The sequence below is a fragment of the Corvus brachyrhynchos genome, unplaced genomic scaffold (assembly GCF_000691975.1).
Source record: "Corvus brachyrhynchos isolate BGI_N302 unplaced genomic scaffold, ASM69197v1 scaffold72, whole genome shotgun sequence".
NCBI lineage: Eukaryota > Metazoa > Chordata > Aves > Passeriformes > Corvidae > Corvus > Corvus brachyrhynchos.
The window spans coordinates 783,660-802,978 of NW_008236763.1; the positions used below are offsets into that span (position 1 = coordinate 783,660).

General features: G+C 54.1%; 2 protein-coding genes across 6 annotated transcripts in view; both read right to left on the reverse strand.

Annotated features, from left to right (window-relative positions):
* Positions 1 to 6: 6 nt before the first annotated feature.
* Positions 7 to 3,300, reverse strand: LOC103625352 (probable E3 ubiquitin-protein ligase makorin-2). 2 transcript variants are annotated; one of them, XM_008644770.2, is made up of 8 exons: positions 2,589 to 3,296; positions 1,961 to 2,080; positions 1,554 to 1,849; positions 1,229 to 1,320; positions 933 to 1,141; positions 582 to 692; positions 362 to 485; positions 7 to 286 (listed from the first exon to the last, which is right to left on the reverse strand). In XM_008644770.2, the coding sequence occupies exons 1-8, from the start codon at positions 2,657 to 2,659 to the stop codon at positions 131 to 133; spliced, it is 1,179 nt and encodes a 392-aa protein (XP_008642992.1). In that variant the 5' UTR covers positions 2,660 to 3,296; the 3' UTR covers positions 7 to 130. The 2 variants fall into 2 exon arrangements, with proteins under 2 accessions (XP_008642992.1, XP_017582693.1); XM_017727204.1 differs by lacking the exon at positions 1,961 to 2,080 and having other exon boundaries at positions 2,589 to 3,300.
* A 302-nt stretch (positions 3,301 to 3,602) lies between these two features.
* PPARD (peroxisome proliferator activated receptor delta) overlaps positions 3,603 to 19,319 on the reverse strand; it is a 17,958-nt gene continuing 2,241 nt past the window's right edge. Inside the window, exons 2-8 of one of the 4 annotated variants that reach the window (XM_017727202.1) lie at positions 13,555 to 15,592; positions 9,398 to 9,626; positions 8,564 to 8,715; positions 7,727 to 7,865; positions 6,941 to 7,143; positions 6,160 to 6,613; positions 3,603 to 5,759 (exon numbers count right to left, since the gene is read on the reverse strand). In XM_017727202.1, coding sequence (XP_017582691.1) covers positions 5,512 to 5,759; positions 6,160 to 6,613; positions 6,941 to 7,143; positions 7,727 to 7,865; positions 8,564 to 8,715; positions 9,398 to 9,527 — 1,326 coding nt within the window. In that variant the 5' untranslated portion in view covers positions 9,528 to 9,626; positions 13,555 to 15,592 and the 3' untranslated portion in view covers positions 3,603 to 5,511. The remainder of the gene's footprint in view (positions 5,760 to 6,159; positions 6,614 to 6,940; positions 7,144 to 7,726; positions 7,866 to 8,563; positions 8,716 to 9,397; positions 9,627 to 13,554; positions 15,593 to 19,319) is intronic. The other 3 variants (XM_017727203.1, XM_008644699.2, XM_008644700.2) reach the window with 3 other exon arrangements.

The window sequence follows — 19,319 nt, forward strand, 5'->3', positions numbered from 1 at the left end:
CCCACCCCTGCAACCCCCCCACGGCTGGAGCCACCCCAGAACAATGGCAGGAGTCAAAAGCAGATGCTTCCGCCTCCCAGAGATGTGTCTGGCCACCAGCAGCACCCAGACCCAGCGTGGCCCCCAAGGCTCAGTCGGAATCGCTGAAGTCAATGAGAAGCATCTCGTGGCCAGAACTGGAGTAGTGAAATTCTGTCTCCAGCATGGCCAGGGTAAGGGCCCACTCGAGTGTGCAGAACTCCTCATCCTCCTCGTCAGAGCTCTCCGAGGAAGAAGGGATGAACACCTGCAGCAGAGGAGGGAGGATAAGCCACGGCCTCTTGGTGCCCAGCCCAGTCCCAGGACGTGCCACCCCACTTACAGCGGGCATCCTCGGCCGCTGCCGCCTGTGCCGCAGCAGCCGGCGGGCAGGCAGCTCGTGCAGGTAGATGCACTCCGATCTGAAAGGGCAGTGGCCACGGATGAAGAATTTGCACCTGATTTTCCTGCGGGATTCCAAGCACAGTTGTGAGTGTAGCTCCCAGAGCAGCAGAGCAGCAGAGCCCACAGCCCTGCCACCCGCAGCAGCGCCACGCACTCACCCTGTCCGTGCCTTGAAGGTTCTGATGAGCTTCTCCTTCTCACCCACGTCTGAGATCCAGTATTTGTGGGGGATGTAGTAACTGGAGGTGATCCGGCACTCTGGGCAGGCTCTGAGGGTCACAGATGCAGATGGGTGTACCAAAAAGGACGCAGGGAGCATGAGCTCAGCACCCACACTGGGTGGTCCTGCTGCCTCATCCAGCACCCCCATACCCATCACCACTCCCAAGTGCCTGTTCCCAAAGGAAAGTCACACCAATCCAAAGCCACATCACCAGACCCAGGGAGGAATTTCAGGGCACAGAAGGGGGAACGGTGATGACCCTCCCATGTCCCCCATCCCCACTCACTTTATGACCGTGCTTTGGAAGTCGCGGCTGCGCCGCCACTTGCGGATGCACCCCACACAGTACGCGTGGCTGCAGTTCGGGAGGATCCCGAAGAGCCGCTCCTCTGGCAGCGGCTTCTCGTACACCCTGTCCATACAGATGCCACACACCACGGCCTCGCTCTGGGCTCTCAGTGCTGCGGTGCTGACCAGGGCTGGCTCTGCAGGGACCTGCAAGCAGAGCAGCACAGTGTGGCAACCCCTGGCTCTGTCACTGCCCTGGCCTCGGGGAGCACCACAGGGAGACCCCAAACCCACCTTTGCAGGGTCAGTCCATGTTGCCGTCTCCACAACTGCCCCTCTGGGGTCAGAGGAGTCTGGATCCAGTGCTGGCCCTTGTGGTTGGAAGCCTGCAGGAGGAGAGTTTTTAGAGGGGAAAAGCACATCCTGGCCCATCATCAGAGAGCTGGGCGGGCTGCTGGGAGCGTGCAGCTTCAGCAGTGACAGTCCCCACACTGGAGAGCTCTCCACAGCCCCAGCTTGGCCCGGGCTTGGGTCACAGGCAGAAACATGCACAGGCTGCTTCACCAGAACCACCCCAGTATCTTCACCCCACCGGTCCCCTGGGCAGCCTAACACCTACCTGAGGCACCCCGAGCTTTTACAGGGACAAATTCTCCACCGATGGCCCCAAGGGGAACGTTACCAAGTGCTGGGATGTTCTTCTTGCCTTTCTCTTCCACTTCAACCTCCACTTTTGGGAATTTGAAGGCCACACGTGTCACGCTGTGGGCAGGGTGGACCGAGGTGCACTGGGCTCCTCCCTGGTCCCGGTCCATGGCTGTGGGCTCAGTGTCAGGCTCCAGGCTCCATTGGTGGTGGGGCACCAGACCATACTGTGTCTCTACTGGTGCTGGCTCCTCCTGGACATGCTGGTAGCTGGAGGAGCCCAGGGACAGAGACAGAGCATCCCATCAGTCCAGCATGACTCCTCTAGGCTCCTGGCCCATCCTCATGGCATCAGGCCCCTCCTCACAGCCCCTTCCTTACCTGCACTGCTCTCCGTAACGGCAAAACCCACGCTGGAAGTACCTGCACACCTGGGCTGATTTTCTGTCATGTGAGAAGCGGCAGCTCTGGCCCCACCGACAGGACCCACGGGCAAAATTCCTGTTAGCCAGAGGAGCCGTATGGCTGGGGTCAGGCCCTGCTCCAGCCTTGCCCTAACGTACCCCCCAGCACCAGCTTTGTCTGGGTGGGGATATATTTTGGAAGCCCCTCTGGCTGGTGTCTGGGCTCAGGAGCCCTTGCTAAGGGCAGAGCCCGGGGGAGCCAGGGCTCTCCCAGCCCCATCCTGCCGAATTTCCTGGTTAATTGCAAAGCAAAGGAAGCCCAGGACAGGGACTGTCTGGGGGCTCTCCTCGGGACTGCGGGAGCAGGGGGACCGAGGGCAGGGGCACGGAGAAGGGCAGGAGCCCTTGTCTTGGGGCTGGCAGGAAGAGGGGGCCTGGCCGGAGTCCTGCCGCCGATCCCAGCTCCGGAGGGGGGGATGGGGAAATGGGTGGGAGGGTGGATCAAGGCCATCTCAATCCACTCTCTACCCCCACAGCGCGGGGCCCCATCTCCAGTCTATCTTCCCCCAAATCTGCTCCCAGCCGCCCCATCCCCAGGCCTTTACCTGCACAGGGGTCTCAGGCAGCTTCCCCCGGCCCCGAACGGCCCAGATGCCATCAGCGAGCCTGACTCCATCTCTTCCCCAGCAGCGAAGAGGGCTGGGCCACTTCCCAGGGCTATTTATGGCCTCGGTGAGTCCCGGGTCCGGCTGGGATAATTCTCTCCTAGTAGTCGGGGACACGTATTTTGGGCGGAGGACAAGCCCGGGCTGGCTGATAGCAGCCGGGTGCGTGAGCACTGTTTACACTGAGTCAAGGACTTTGCAGCTCCTGCTGCTCCCGCAGTGAGGAGCCTGGACGGGGGCACCGCTCCAGTGTGCATCACTAAATTATAATTCTTTTATCATTATTATTTCCCCTTCCTTTCCAGTTTTATTAAACTGCCTTTAACTCAGCCTGTGAATTTCACTTCTTTCTCAGTTCTCTCCCCCATCCCACTGGGAAGGGAGGGAGTGAACGGGTGGGTGATGTTTCGTTGCCTGCTGGGGTAAACCACACAGGGTCCCCAGCCAGGTACCCTGGGCCCCCTGCCCAGCAGCACCACGGCTCCGTGTGCCTCCAGCTGCACGGGAGAGGCAGGGAGCACTGGAACAGCTTCCCCCAGGGCACTCAAACCGGGCAGAGGGGAGCCCGGGGATCTGCAGCTGCTCCCTGCAAATTCTCAGGTGCTACGCCACAGCCAAGGGCAGCACCAGGTGCCAGTACGTGACTGCCCTGGAGCTCATTCTTCCCCATTTCGGGCTGTTTTCACCTCATTTCCAGCTCCGCCCGCAGCATTTGGGGCAGGACACACCCAGCTCTGAGGCTGGGATCCTGCTCAGGACTGGCTCTTTTCTACTGCTTTAGGTTTGCAAGCAGGAAAACCACAGCAGGTATGAGATCTGGGAATTACAGAGCCCCAGGAATCATGGCAAATCCCTGGAAATCACAGCAAATGCCATAGCCTCTGCTGGAAATCCTCCCACGGACAGCCCCCAGGTGCTGAGAGAAATCCCACAAATACAGGCTGGACGCTAAAAGGTTCTTAAATATTTAGTTCAGATTTATTTAAAGTCAAGTCAGTTTGTGGACACTATTTATATTATTAAAAACACTTGGAGGTTTGTACTTCTAGCAAAAATATACATTTCAGTTTGAGGGTTGTTACGCTGTCGAGGAAGGAAGAGCAAAAAGTTTCCCAGGTGATGGCACGAGTCCTGCATCGTGGCCCCGGTGGGGACACCACCGGGGCTTTGGGAAGGGCAAATCCCCCAGGCTCCGACCAGCACACACACGTCTCCAGTGCCTTCCCCCAGAGGGCTTCAAAGTGCTTCAGAAACGGTAATTCCCAACACCCCTGCGAGGTAGGGAGGGGAGGGGGTGGGCGGGGAAACTGAGGCACGGCAAAAGGAGCGGAGTGTGGCAGCAGGGGGAGGTTTGGGACCGGCCAGCCCTGTGACGGGGAGGGAAAGCCCAGTGCTCTTCCCCTTTGGGTTTTAAAGGAATTATTGCACCAGGGAAATCTGCTATCCTGAAGAGGAGGAAAGTAAAATAAAACTGAATAATTTGCTCCCACAACCCCTCCTTGGGAATACCAGTATTTTAATAAGGCTGCTCAGGACACATGGGACTACGAGCTGCAGACAGGGAAGTGTTGCTTCTTAGGTCAGACACCATTATCCTGAAAGGGAAACTGAGCCCTTCCCAGGTCCATCCTCCCCCCCACCCTGAGCCCAAGTGACACAGCCCCCCACACCAAGGGCCTGGCCTGGCCCAGGTGGCACCGTGGTGTTTCACTACAGCTGTGAGAAGTTGTGAGGTAAAGTCCCAGAATGGTGCTGGGTTCAGGCAGACCCCGAAGCCTGGACCTGTTCCCACTCTTGGGAGCAGTGGCAGAGGAGGACTGGCAGCTTCCCTGACACAGCCACGCTCGCTGGGAAGCTGCTGCCCATTGTGAGCATCCCAACCACCCCCTCCCTGTTTATAAAGCAGCTGCAAAGCTCTCTGCAACCAATGCACTAACAGATCCTCGTGCTCCTGCTCTGAGCAGAGAGCAGGTGACAATCCAGGTCCCTTTCACAGAGGGGAAACTGAGGCAGGACACCAAACCCCGAGGAGCTCAAGGCCCCTGACCCTCTGCACGCCTTTTTTGTAACTCACGTCTGTGCAGAACAGCCTGTGGAAGCCATGGATTCTGTGCCTCTGCTCTGAAGGTGAACTTTAAGGAGTCAAATCCTTTCCCTCCCACTTCCCCATCCCACCCTCTCTCATACTGAGGTGCCAAGGGACACATTCCCTATGGAACGAGGGCACCAGGAGCAAAGGCTCGCACACAGCACCCAGGAAGGCAGAGCTCACACAGTCCCGCTGGGAGACAGGAACGCACTGCAGAGCACAGCGGGGCTGCAGCTGAGGGTCTCTGCTGTGACAGCCCCTACCCGTGTTCAAAGACTCTGGGGCTGTTCTTTGGGTAAGAGAGAAACATCCTTTCATCACACTGTCCCAGACTTCGCGGCTCACGTCTTCGGAGTGCAAAGGAACAAGAGGATACAGACACACTGTGAGTGCTGCTGTTGGCCCCGCTGGCCCCTGCACCCCCTTGGCTCTCCCAAGGACCAGAGCTCCCCACCCTGGGGACCCGGGGTGCCACAGGAACCTCGCTGCCTGAGCCATGTAAACTGGGCGGCCGCTCGGCTCTGGGAGCAGCCAGAGCTGGGCCATAGGAACGGGAACAGCAGCTTTGCAGATTTGTTAGTGTGTGTTAACGGAAGCCCTGGCCGAGCAGGAGGCAGCTGCAAATCCTGACGGCATCTCACCCTATGTACCGTATGTCAGGGTCATGTAGAAAAGAGTTTCCAGTAGGAGAAATGGAAGACACTGGGAAGGGTTTTGTTTCTGTACAGAGTCGTGATGGGAATCCATGGCTTCATTCTCATAAATAACAGGTCCTTAGTACATGTCCTTGTAGATCTCCTGCAGAAGCGGGTGCAGAGATGTCTCTGTCTCTGTCTTCTTGATCTTCTGCACCAGCTGGGCGTGCTCTGTCACCAGCTGCCGCAGGTCAGCCATCTTCTGCAGCAGCTTGGGGAAGAGGTACTGGGCATCTGGGTGGTTGGACTGCAGGTGGAACTCCAGTGCTCGCAGGATGTTGTCCTGGATCTCCTCCACCTGCTTCACGTTCATCAGGCCAGGGCGGTCTGTGGAGAGGAAGCATGGTAGCTGCAGGGTCATGGTGCAGCCTTCCAAAGTACACGCTCCTCCTGGGGAAAGGGAGCTGGGGACTGTAACCCACCCACCGGGACTTCAACCTCATCAGCTAGAAAGGGGAGAAGCGTGCCCTTGGGCAACGTATCCCACAGCAGCGCATGAGGAGGAGATGCCACTTCTACATTCCTTGCTGTTGGTCCAAGCTTGCCAGGCATCACCGCCACAGAGAAACTTTGGTTTTGGAAGTGTTCAGTTCTTCTCTCACGCCCCTGAGACATCCCTGGCTGACCTCAGGGCCAGCTGCAGCTCAGCTCCCCTAGCCCCCTCTGAACCACCTCTAAGGAGGCAGGACTCTTCCTGACCCTGGCACGGCCGAGGGCACCCGCTCACCTCCACACAGGATGATGGCAGCCACAAACAGGGACAGGTCACTGTCATCCAGCTCCAGCGCGTTGAACTTCACAGCAAACTCAAATTTGGGCTCCATGATCTCATTGAAGGGCTTGCGCAGGCTGCGCAGGAACTCGCGGGTCACGAAGCCGTTCCCGTTGGCCACCAGCAGCCCATCCTTGTTCATGATGGAGGCCAGCATGGCGAAGATGGCCTCGTGCACCCCGTACTTGAGCAGAGTCACTTGGTCGTTCAAGTAGAGGCCTATGAAGCTGGGGATGCTCTTGGCGAACTCGGTGAGCTCCCGCACGGTCTCCACCGTGGTGCACTGGCAGCGGTAGAAGACGTGCACCCCGATCTCCTTGTAGGGGGGGATACCGTTCACCAGCTGCTTCCACACCAGCCCCTTCTCTGCCTGCCACAAGGTGTCCATGTCATGGATCACAAAAGGCTGCTTGAACAAGAAGCAAGTTAGGAGTCTGCTGCGGGGACTCGAGGTGCCAGCTCTGCCCAGGACAGTCCTGTCTGCCTGTCCCTGTGCTGTGCCCTGCCTCTGGGGCTGACAGTGCCCAGGCAGTCTGCACCCACCCACCACAGCACAAGTCTGCAGAGCAATGGGATTTTTCCCAGCAAAGGGCAGGACATGCAGAACCCATCTGGCCACAGGTGGGAATGGTGCATATGGAACAGCTACCGCAGCAGGGAGATGTGCAGCATCTCCCAGAGAACAGTCCCCTGTGCTGGCCATGGCCAGCCCCACCTGCCCTGGGAGGGAACTTACTGGGGTGCTGCTGGCCTTCCCGGTCAGGATACCTCTTGCCTTCTTTTTGGTCATGTTGAAATTCTTCAGGTAGGCGTTGTAGATGTGCTTGGAGAAAGCCTTCAGGTCAGCCACCTGCGGGTTCTGGCAGCCGATCTCGCTCGCTGTCAGCCCTGCCACCAACTTCCTCTTCTCTGCCTCTGGCATGCGCCCGAAGCGGATTGCTGGGGGGGCAAAACTGGGGGTCAGGACAGCGGGGGGACCCCAGAAGATGCATCCAGAGAGGCAGGAGTTTGTTCTGCTGCTGCAGACAGACAGGTCTGCTGGAGAACACCTGCAGCTACACAACACAATGCTTCTCCAGGCTGCAGCTCCTCCAGCATCAACACCATGAACCAGCCACTGCTGCTTCCTCACACCAGACTCCCATCCCACTCCTCTGGGCTCTTGCACAAACCCCGATTCCCACATAAAACACCTTTGCTTGTCTGGATCCAAGATTCTTACACCTGAAGTCTGAAAATGCCAGCACAGAAGAACAATCTGCATGCCAGTTCCCTCTGGGCCAGTCTGTAAGGGACAGTCACATGCCAGCAGCTGTACTGCACGGTGGGAATAAACAGCCCCTTCTCATACAGAAAAAGGGGACGAAGAGTCAAATACTTGAAGCATTGGGTTTGAATGATCCCCTAGCAAGAAGAGCCATAGGCTACAGCACAGCAGGCCATGGGAGGCCTCCCTTCACAGGAGGGCAGCTGGCCCTGTGTCACCCAGCTGGCCAGGCCTGTGGGCAGCAGTGACACTCACCATTGTGTGACATGCCCAGCGAGAGGCATTTCTGGAAGCGGCAGTACTGGCACTTGTTTCGGTTCTTCTTCTGAATCTTGCAGCTCCTCTCACACTTCTCGTACTCCAGCTTCATGCGGATCGTCCGGCGGAAGAAACCCTGCAGGCAGGGAGCAAGGGGACATGGAGCACCAGTGCCTGTGGTTTGGGACCAGGCTGGTTTGTTATCCCCAGGAGCTTCAGGGAGGTTCAGGGGGGTGAGGAAGGGGAGCCCTGGTCTCTCTGATGCAAGCAGAGTCTCTATGGAGAAAGGGGCTGCAGAGGAAGAAGTGTGGGGGGCACTCCATGCCTGGTGCTGTGTGACTGCCAGCAGCCCACAAGGAGGGATGGAGGAACAAGCCATGGGCCAACCCCAGCCTGCAGGAATGTCTGGCAGGACCTGGGCTGCTAATGCAACCCTGCTGGATCTGCTGCAGGGGAAAGAATTCCAGAATTCCAGGAACATCCAAGCTGCAGCCAATGATCCCAGGGGGATAAATACACAGCTCACTGCTGATCTGCAGCACAGAAACCATTTTTAAAAGCAAACTCAGGGTCCCTGTGGGGACAGATGGATTTGCCTTATACAGCAAAGCATGACAAGGCAAGGTTTGGGCCATACAGGTCTCAGCCACCTTCCCAGGGCAGCATTTGCTGGCTGCCTGTACTTGCCACATTCTAGACAGGTTCAATTGAGTTTTTTACAATCAATCCCGAATCCCTGTTTTGCTGCAAATCTGCTTGTGTGAGGAGGCAGCCCAGTCCCTGGGGTCTAAGCCCTGCTTGGTGCTGCTCAACCCACCCCTCCCTGGTTCTCACCTTGCAGCCCTCGCAGGCGTGCACGCCGTAGTGGAACCCCGAGGCTTTGTCTCCGCAGACCCTGCACTCCACGTTCAGCGCTCCCAGCGCTGCCTCCTCGCAGCCCATCTGCAGCTGGTCCGACAGCGAGGGAGAGGAGCTCTGTGACAGGTCTGCAAACACACACAGGGACATGTCCTTCCATGTCACAGCCACAGGCCCAGCTCCTGGTGTGGCCAGCTCCTCCAGCCATGGGGCTGAGGAGGGATTTCTAGCCCTGTCCTGCCTGTCCCTGGTATCACATCTGGAATCTGGCACTGGCTGCAGGCAAATGCCGTGCGCAGAGCCAAGACTACCCCAGTAGCTCAGACTCCACATCAATGCTTCTTTATTCCCTCTGGCATTCATGTCGTGGCAATGAAACCCCAACCAGCAGATTTTATAATCCCTGGTTGGCTGGCTGCTGGCACAGGACATGCCAGCTGGAACATCAAGGCCTCTGGAGGAGCCTCTTCTGCATCCACAAACCTTCTCTCCTACCTCCTACAACCACTTTGCACTGAGGACTTCAAGAAGTGTCCAAGGAAGCGTTCCCAAGCACCCTGGGAGGCCCCTTGCTCTCAAGCACAATGTTACCTACCTGTCCTTTTAAGTTCAATTGCCAACGGCTGTGCAGTGATCTCAGAGAAGAAATAAGCTCTCCATAACTTGGAGCATTATTTCTCAAAGGGAAGAGATTAAAACCAGCTGAACTCCATTCAGGGACAGATTCTCTGCCCTTGCAGCTGAGCATGCTGCCTGGGGGCTGTGGGTGCCTGGATGCTCCACAGGATGAGCACCTGTGGCTCCACTCACCTGTGTAGCTGCTTGAAGGCAGCGAGCTGTCTGGTCCTCCAGTTGGGTCTGAGGCTCCGCTTGCCACCATCACTGCCTCTTCCTCTTCCTCTTCCTTGACCTCAGGTACTTCCTCCTGTAGTTGTTCCATAATTGATCACCCCTCAGTGCCAAGACTGCAATCCCTGTCATAGCTCTGGCATCATCCGCGTCTATCCAAGATGGACCCCACCAGGCTGTTCCTGCTAGCCTGCAGGACATGGGAGAGAGGACACTGAGTGCCTGCATGGAGCAGCTCAGCAGCAGGGCAGTGTCACCAACCACACCAGTCCTGCTCTGTGCTTGCTCCTTGGCCAGTGAGACATGCAGAGCTGGGGCCATTTAAAGATCCCTTTGCACTCTGGAATAAACATTCTGTAGGACTCAAGGAAGCAAAAGCTCACAGAATTGTTTTTAAAGCCCAGCAGATCACAAACCAGCTCAGATGCCACCCAGGGACCCAGCTTGCAAATGCCATAGCAGAAACACTGCTCCAGACAATGTCCCCCAGAGCCGCCGGTGACCTGGGATGTGATGGTGACAGCCAGGGCCAGGGTCTGACAGAGCCAGCATCTCCAGAAGAATCAAAGCAGGGCTGGCTTCACCCTCTGTCCCTGCCCAGCCACAGCAGAGCTTGGGTTGGGAGCAGCAGCTGATCAGGGCGTGCCTTGCCCGTAAGTGGAAGATACTGGGGGAGCAGGGCTCAGTGCAGCAGCAGGCAGAGGCTAGAAGTCCCTGGCCCGTGCAAGCCATCTGCAAGACTGATGGCTTCCTGTCGGCCCTGCACTCACACTCCTTCCCGTCAGAGTGCTGCCAGTTACAGCCTTTGTGTTTGTTTTCACTTGGCTCCTCTGCCAAGAGCAGGGTTGAATGTGTTGCTGTTGCTCTGCGCAGCTGCTGGGCCGTGCTCAGCCACGGGGTCCAGCAGTGCGATCCCAACGGCCACACAATCCAACCAGTGTCTTAATCCTGGGTTTCCTGTGGGAGGAACGGCCCCATCCTCCCCCACGCACTTCCGCTCCTTGTTTGCCTTAATCCATCCCAAAGAGCCCACAAAGAGCTCCAGCCGACCAAACGATGCAGCACCGGTACCGTGGCTATGGCAGAGCCATTCCCACCTCCCTCCCAACCATGCCACATCTTGATTCCTAAAATGACTCTTGCTTGAATAATTAATATCTCAAGCTCAGCTTATGTAAAGTTCCATCCACTTCCTTAAGAGAGCAATTTTTAAGTGGAGAAATACCCATCAGGAAAGCCACTGAAATCCAGGTTCAACCAAGAAAGCTTCAATTTGCAGACTCAAATTAAACTAATGCAGGATCTTGCAGGGGCCTCGTATAAAAGCAACCCCAAGCTCTGGGATGGTCTGTGCCTTGTGCCCAAGGCCACAGCACAGCTCAGGGCTTGCTGGGGGAGGGCAGTGACCCAGAACTCCCTGGATTTGTTTGCCCTCCCGCAGCAGACCCTCACACCTGGCACTTCGAACTTGAGCTGCAGCCAGCTCCTTGGATTGCTGGAAAGCCATCAAGGTCAGAGCTCCCTGAAAGAGCAAGGAAGCAGCTCAGGGAGAGAACAAAACCTGCAGGTGGGAGGGTGAACACAAACACGTTACAAAGCCAGGACACAAGTCACCCCTGGAGCTGGTGCTGCACCAGAGCCTGGGTCTCCTGTGGTTGAGGGGGCTTTGTTTTTTCCCTCCACACTGGGAATTCAGACTGCAGGACAGGTGGCTTTGTTTCCAGAAGAGGTACATTAGTGGCAACAGCGAGCACAGTGGCCTGTGCTCCTTGGCAGCAGGAGCAGGCAGGGGGGTGCTCCCTTCCCGTGCCTCCACATGAGCACTGAGGGACCATTGAAGGGCTGTGTTATCCTTGGCCTCTGCTCACACATCCCACGTGGTGGGACACAGCAGACAGGCAGGAAAACCTATTCACTGGAGATGGAGGGTAATGAACTTCATCCTTTTCAGGGTTATATATAAATAATCACACAAACATCAGGGAAACACTTTTGCCTGGAAGAGCAGTTAGCAGGGGAAGCTTGTGGCAGGAGCAGCTCATCTACAGTGGAAAATCGATCCTGCAGGAGCTTAATGAGCAGCTCATTAGATTCCCTTTGTCCCTGGCATCCAGCACAAGCCCCTTGCTTTAAACCCACTGCAGACAGAGCTCTCTGCTTTGCCCCAGATGTCTCATGGGACATGTTGGAATAATGTGGGCACGTCCCTGACATGCTGTCCTGCATCTGCTGGGTCTACTCAGGGCCATGTGCACCCAGGGCAGCAGCAAGTTTTTGGCATGCAGTTTTCTCCCCAAAACCCAAAAAAGCAACTCCAAAACTGTGCTTGGAGTTGGGCTTGGATGGGTGTGAGGAGGGAGAAAACAGAGGACGAGACACGGACAGACAGGTCCAGAGGGCCCCAGCTAAGGCTGCTCGTGCACACAGGCATTACAGAAAGGATATGGATGTGAATCCCACCCTTTGAGAGTGGCTGAAGAGCCAGAGAGAGAAACGCTTTTACCAGAAGGCTCCAAATGTGTTGCTTGAGTATCTCCTTGCAGGCCAAGAGTTCAGGGGCCTGGGCAGAGGGGAGCTGCAGGAGCTCTTTGCACCCCTGCCTCTCCCTTAGCCCTTCCTGTTTTCTAAACAACTGGGATAGAGGGAGAGGACTGGAAAAGAGGATTGATCTCACATGGGAGGCTGCAGCCCCAGCCTTTGGCAGATGAAGGGCCAAGGCAGCCGCTGCCTGGGTAAAGGGCCAGGCGTGGGCCGTGCCTGTGCACCCCTTGGAGGAGCCAGCCAGCTGGGCAGAGCCCCCAGCAGGAGAGGGACCTCAGCCCTCACCCCCGTGCCAGGTATAGCAGGGAGGCAGCAGGCAGAGACTGTGGAGATTCACCAAGGATTCACATGCTTCCCTCTGCTCCCCTGCAAGCCCTTCAGTGGGAATGGGGGTCCTGGGAAGCTGGCGCTCTCCAGAGGTTTGTCCAAAGTCTCTCCATCTGAGCGCAAGGAGGGACCTGCCCAGCCAGCACCGCAGCCCAGAATCTTTGTGGGACAGCACTGTGGGTAACAAAGGACAGCCAAAGGGCCCATCTCCACCCCAGGACCTCTCAAGCCATTTGGTGCCGCCACATCCAGTGGCCAAGTTGCCGGAGCAGGGATAACGTGGTCTGCTCCTCTTGGCTGAGTCCTGTGCCAGAGCGCAGCACACAAACTTCGAGCTGCAGGAAGACTTGCAGAGATTTCTGCCTGCCGTAGACACCCACCCCTTTTTTTCCGTTTGGCAGCTGTCACAGGACGCTGATGGAAACAAGGATGGAGATTGTGAATTTCTTCCTAAGCATATCCAGAGAATCTAGCAAAGATGTTTCCCTTCCTCTTCCCACAGGATGGGAATGAGCAAGAGGGCAAGCATCTCATGACTTGCTCTGCCCTTGCCTCAATCCCTGTTTCAAGGAGCTTTGGTAACCCTGGCTGAGCCAGCAGCTTCCTCTGCAGCCAGGGCAGGGAGGGTTTGTTTGCTGGCTCTGGGCTTGGGCTGATGCCTGCTGGCTGCAAACAGCTTGGGCAACAGGTTTGTCTTTCCTAGAAGCTGGCATCTACGCCAAGCTAAACCATCAGTGGGAACAGGGAGAGAGACGTGGCAAAACCAGAAGAGGAAAAAAACAGGAACAGAAGTTAAAAGGAGATAAACCTTCAGTGTGGATTCCCTGCAAGAAGGCAGTACAGCTGACCAAGAGCCTCCAGTTCATCAACCAACAGCCTGTGCCCCTGTGGCCTGGCAGTTCCCCTGGCAGCTAATACTGCTGATTAGCACGTAGACCCTGGAGCCAAGCTCAGAGTTTCCAGGCAAAGCAAAGCACCAAAGAAAGGTCCAAACCTCCCAAGAGTCAAGTCACAGAGCTGATCTGCTCAAAGTAGCTGTTCAAGTTACTGTAAAAGAGGTCATCAGGAATGGCAAAAGGGAACCAATATACCATGGGAGCACTCCTGGCTCGTGTTTTTATTCCTCTGGATAAGAATGTTCGCCAAATTCACAGCCAAAAGAAACAGGAGGGGTGAGATGAGAACTCAGCCCTCCGTAGGGCAGCACTGTGATGCGCAGCACATTTTGAAATCCACAATCGAAAACTGACCTGAATCCATCAAGGAGATGTGATTGCTGCTGGTTGACCACCTTTTGCAGACTTCCCTCGGGTTGTGTCACTGCTTCCAAGATCTGCTGACCAAGTACCAGTTTCTGTTCCTCCTCCTATACGTCAGCTACTACTAATAAAAGCCAAGTAAGAGCTAAGCAGATGCTGCAATACAGGAAAGGTAACTAAGAGTACAAAACAGGGGAGACGAACACTGAAAACATGTTTGTGTTTGCTCCTGGAAGATCAGCATACCCCCGTATTAGCCAATGAGATCTCAGCAGTACTTAGTAGCCGAGTGTTTCCTCCCTTACTCAAAGTCTTGGCCGCAAGGCAGGCTACACACAAAAATAAACTACTAGAGCTAGCAAGGAAGAGCCCTCCCACACAGCACTGACCAGGACGGACATTGTGGGCCAGATTCTTCCCCTTGAAGCATCTGCGTAGATGTTGTTCCATGCCCCAGAGTCCAGTCCTGTGATTCTCTCTCCAAGGCTGCTCAGTGTGGACCACCTGTGCTTCCCCAAGAGTGAGCTGGGCTCACTAAGCAGTGGGGTGCTGCCAGAGCTGCCATTACCATAGCTGCTGCTAATTACTCAGGGACATGTGACACAGGGTGCAGGAGATTTCCCTCAGCTGCCTTGCGCAGCCAGGCTTGCCAAAATGAATCCCACCTCTACTGCATGTTTTAACTCACCCACTTCCTGGGCACTGAGGGGGGAAAAAAAACCCCCAGCTCATTAAAAAAGGTTACAAAACTTGCTGGATTCTTCTCTTTTTGTACCATGATTGATGCTGTACCCAAAACCAGGTCATGACATTTTCCTCCAAAAGGAACTTGCTGCTGGCTTTGTTCAGAGTGCAAGAGGTATTGCAGACACAGAAAAAAAGCAGACTTTGGGCACTGAACTCTCAGCCATGCGCAAAGCAGGGTCTGCCGGGCTGCTCGTTCTCCAAGAGTTGCAGCCCTCCCTGGCTCCAGCAGCTCCAAGCATGCATGAGATGTGCTTCAAAATCTTGAGATACTGGAAGACAGAGGAGTTATCCCTCCACAGCTTCCCAGCAGAGGGACTCCCTGCCCTTGTGAGGCTCCGTGGCTGATGCTGGCGGAAGGGCAGCAGCAGGGCAGGCTGTGAAGAGCTGTGCAGTTGTTAGCTCTTACTTGTAGTGCTGCTCCATGACCTTCAGCAAATCTGGTCAAGTCCCATACCTCCATTTCCTTTATCATCAAAGAAACCTCAACCAAAACCAAAATCCACCACAAAGAAACAAACCCAGGATTTTTACAGTGCTTCCTTCCTGATCCTTCCCTGGCTGCATTAGCTCATGGAGACGGTATGTTTTGGAAGTGCAGAGCAATAGATCAGTGCTAAGTGTCATTGTTTATTCCTGTATTGCAGATTTTGACACCTGTTCGCAGTCACACTTGCAGGTCTGGCCTGCCCGGCCCCTGGTCAGCTCCCTGCACTGCTTGTGACCATCTTCTCCTGTCGTACATTCCTGTACAAGGCATTTCCAGGATGACTTGCAGGAAATAAACTGGCACATCTCATTCTGCCAACTGCTGACTGGTATTTGTGTTTTGCGGTCAACTCAGGACAGCCTGAAGTACCTATGGCCAGGAGGGGCACGTGGGTCTCACCCACTGGAACAAGGACAGCAGCCAGGAAACAAGCAGGTATTGGAAAGGTGACACCACTGGGCCTTCTCAGTGCTGGAAATGGCACAGAAGTGCTGCTATTTGAGAAGATCGTTACGTCTGGCAAGGAGAGAGGATCATCCCCCCACAGCCCAGTGCACAGCAGAGGTGGCTGTGAAACTGTGGCAATGCTTTGGGATCACGCTGCAAACCTGGCACTCACGCCAGAGAAGCTGTCTGGGATGTATTCCCCCTTCCTTTACCATCCCAAAGGTGAGGAGGTTGGAAGCTCAGAACTCACTGAACCACTGTAAGATGATGCTTTCCCAAACTGCTGAAGTCCTCTTGGCTGTACTCCAGGGCAGTCGGTTTGCTTAGGGACCCCTTGTCCTCCCGTACCTGAGCAGGACACATGGAAGGATCGGGTTTCAGGAACATCAGTAATTATAGAACAGGGCTGGTGAGGGAGGAGCTCACAGAAACAGCAACACCACTTCCCAAGGCAAACAGTGGGCACAGGGTGTTACAGACCCAGAGCAGCACCGAAATGGAACTCCAGGAAAGTGGTGAGTGGGACAAGCTGTGGCTCAGCACCGCTGGCGGTCAGGGAGGCCAAGTTTGGCAGTGCTGCACACACCAGGACCCAGGTTAGATTTCCCCAAAGTTTCAGGGTCACTGGGACACCAACAAGTGCCACCCCTGCTCTGGAAGGGGCAATCAGCTCCCCAGAAAAGCAATGGGGGCAGAAAAGCAGCAGTGGGCCGATGAGTCACTTAGGATCACACACATGCATGCAGCCTTCTGTCTGGAGCCAAACATCCAGCAGGCCCCTAGGTTTTATTGCTACGTTGCCAGTGCTCCCAGATCCAGCAAAATGCCCACAAAACCAGTAGCAAGCCTCCTCCTCTTTGCAGCAACAGATTTTAGATCTGTTGGATCTGTTTAGATCTGTTGAACTAATCAGGAAAAAAAAAAAATAAATCCATCAGCCTGTAAGTTTTGTTATGTTTACACTTGGACTCCCAGAGAAGTGCTACTTGGTTTTGTAGACTTTAGCAAAATATCCTGGGCACCAGCCACGCTGCTCTGATCCCAGGATGCAGCTGACAGAGAGCAACTGTGCCCAGGCACAAGTTCCGATGATTCAGCAGGGCCAGGAACATGCGCAGCGAGATGGATCGAGCAGATTGCTGTGTCTGCTGCAGCTCCCCTTCAGCCAGGAAAACAGAGGGGTCCCAGTCTGACTGCACACATCTCCGTAGGAAAACCTCCAGAGAACACCAGAATCACTTTTCCACACAAACTAGTACAACACCCTCTCAGGGAACTAGATGGGAATGCTGTTTCCTTACTATTTTTGGCCACATTCACACAGCAATAGCTGCCTGGAGAACAGAGATTTCCCTGCCTTTTCAGCAGGGAAAGGAGCAGCGACCATGTCAGTGTGATCCTGCCAAGACTCACAGTGTGCTCTGACTATTTGGATTTCTGCCTCAGCTCCCAGAAAACAAAACCCTTGAGCAAAGCATTCACACTTTTTGTAACATCCTCATGCCTTTGGCACTGTCTTGGGGGTACAGGGTGAGCCACAGAGCTCACGGTGAGCCAACAGCTACTGCTTCCTGACACAGCCAGCTGCTGGCAGCTCAGCAGGCTCCTCAAGTTCATGCTCACCAACAACCCTTTTCCAGAGATCCCCATGTCCCTAAGTTCCACAACATAAGGCCTACCCCAGAGACATGAGAACCCACGGATATTTTCAGAGATGTGGTTCTCTGACCATCAGCCCTTGTGGAGTTAACAGCTTTCAAGGGCCAACATCTCTAGTAGAATCCATATAAACAACTTAAAGGTGAAAAGCTGATTTGGGCATTTTCAGAAATATCCTAGATTGCATTATGATGAAATTAAGAGTTCCATTGAAAAATGTTTGTAACAAGTCAGGAAGGATAAGGGTTTGAGCTTAGGTTCCCATCAACAAGATGACTGCACAAAGCATTGCCTATTTTGAAGCCATCTCACACAACCTCTGCCAGGAAAGGCCTGACAAAGCCTGTCCTAATGAGATAGGCATGTGTTTCCGCAGTAAAGTCTGTCTTAACAGCCCATCAAAGAAATGCTTCCCTATCAGCTCATCAGCCCTTTCAAATCACCAGAACCATTCCCTGTCTAGATCCCACATCTCTGTTAAGGGTTGAACATGCATGTTCTGGTTTTTGCTATTTCAAGCTCCAGTTCCCAGACTAGGGCAAATCAGGAAATGCAGCATGATGGCAACAACTTCTGGTAACATGGAGATTACCAGGCTGTGGCCATACCCCAGCCCCTGAGATGGGTTCTGGCTTGATCCAGCACCATAACAAACACTTGTGTTTCTGGCTTGTGCTTTCATCCTGCCACTTCCTCCTCCATGGTCAGGATTCCCCTGCAAACCACAGACTCCCCAAAACTCAAAACTTCGAGCAGAGCCTGTCCATGAGGTTCCCAGGAAAGCCCCCCAACATCCACACACACATTTCAGAGCCCTTTGCAAAGCCAAATAGAAAGACCTGACCAAAATGATCCCAGATGTTCGCAAGCTCTTGGCTAAGCCTTGGAAAACACAGACATTTTCCAGACATTATGACTGAAACAGTGAATATTAAAGCATTTCAAGAAGTCATAATGAAACTAAGATATATCTCGAGTCAGTTCTGCTCTGAACCCTTCCTGCAATCAAGCAGGGCTCCAGTGAATGTCATCCCAAAACATATATTTTGGGGAGAATGCATTTCACAACCTCCTTGACCAAAAGGATTCATACTGGCATCAATCATTCCACTCTAAACCTCGCTTTGGGAAAGTAATTTCCCAGGCATTCTGCCGAGGCAAGCACATTTCAGAGTATTAAAAAAAAAATAAAACTAGCTCTACAGAAAAATCTTACTTGTCCTCACTATGGAATTCACTTCTGTTTGTCCAGACTTTCCCAGACTCTCCAAAATTACTGCAGCAGTGCACCTCTAGAAAAAGCAGAGATTACTCTGCAGCACCTGATGAGAAGCAGCAACAGAGCCCAACAAATCTGCGGTTATCAGTTTGTTCCTGCTCTAAGCAAAAGAGTCAGTACAAGCCACAAAACCCCTGACATCTAAAATGTCATAGCCAGGGCAAGCCAGGCTGGGATCTGACAGCAAATAACCTTTCAGACATAAGCACTGTAACATCATCTCACCCAATTAAAACATCATTTGTATGTCAGGTTCTGTTGTTCAGAGGAGCCCAAGAGTCTCTTGTTGTGCCAATCCCTCAGTCTCCAAGATCATTTGCAGATTTCCAGTCCATAATTCAATAGCCACAGATGAAATATTCCCCAAAGGGCAACAAGATGTACTGTACAAAAATACATATTTGTCAAAAGGCATCACGCAAGAAAGACAGAGCCCATAAACACCAGAAAGCAATTCTGTACAACAATGCTCTTCTGATCAGCAAAGCCTCATGGGGCTCATTATAAAATCCTCTCCACATGCTGTGAAGATCCTTGGAAGTCTGTGTCTTGAATACCAGAACAGAGACAGTGTAACAGTTGCACCAACGTGACACAGAAACCCACAACAGCTCAACGCCTCAGACCTGTGTTGTGGGAAACACACACCCACAGCCACATGCAGACAGGCTCAGCACCGCTGATTCCAGGAATCACTTCAAGGGTCTGCAGGTAGGACGGTGCCCGCCCATGTCCCTGCTGACCACCTCCTCCAAACCCCTGTCCTGCCTCTGCCACGATCTGCTCGGCTTTGTCTGACACCTACAGACAGCATCAGCCCCACTGCCGGGTCATGTGTGGGACTGTTGGGTGATCAGTTACCCACGTGCAGCCCTGGATCTCATATGCCCTCCCCCATCTACGAGAGCCAATTTCAGTCATAAACACCAGCAAAATAATGAAATGTTATGTCACTGTGCTTTCTAAAGCAAGAGCCAGCTGAGGAGAACAGGATTAGACCATGGTCCTCACAGTGTATCCCTGAAGTAATCCATAAGATCATATTCAGAAACCGAACAAAAATAAGGTACAGAGTTTAAATTTAAAATGAAATTTAAGAAAGTTTAAGCTCATGGACAAAGTGAAACTTGCTGGAAG

Excerpts from the sequence above, each read along its gene's own strand:
- LOC103625352 (XM_008644770.2), bottom strand. The coding sequence starts at position 2,659 with ATGGAGTCAGGCTCGCTGATGGCATCTGGGCCGTTCGGGGCCGGGGGA. Across the intron at positions 1,142-1,228 it reads CATGGACTGACCCTGCAAAG|GTCCCTGCAGAGCCAGCCCT; the intron begins GTGGGTTTGGGG and ends CTCTGCTTGCAG. Across the intron at positions 693-932 it reads TTCCAAAGCACGGTCATAAA|AGCCTGCCCAGAGTGCCGGA; the intron begins GTGAGTGGGGAT and ends TGTGACCCTCAG.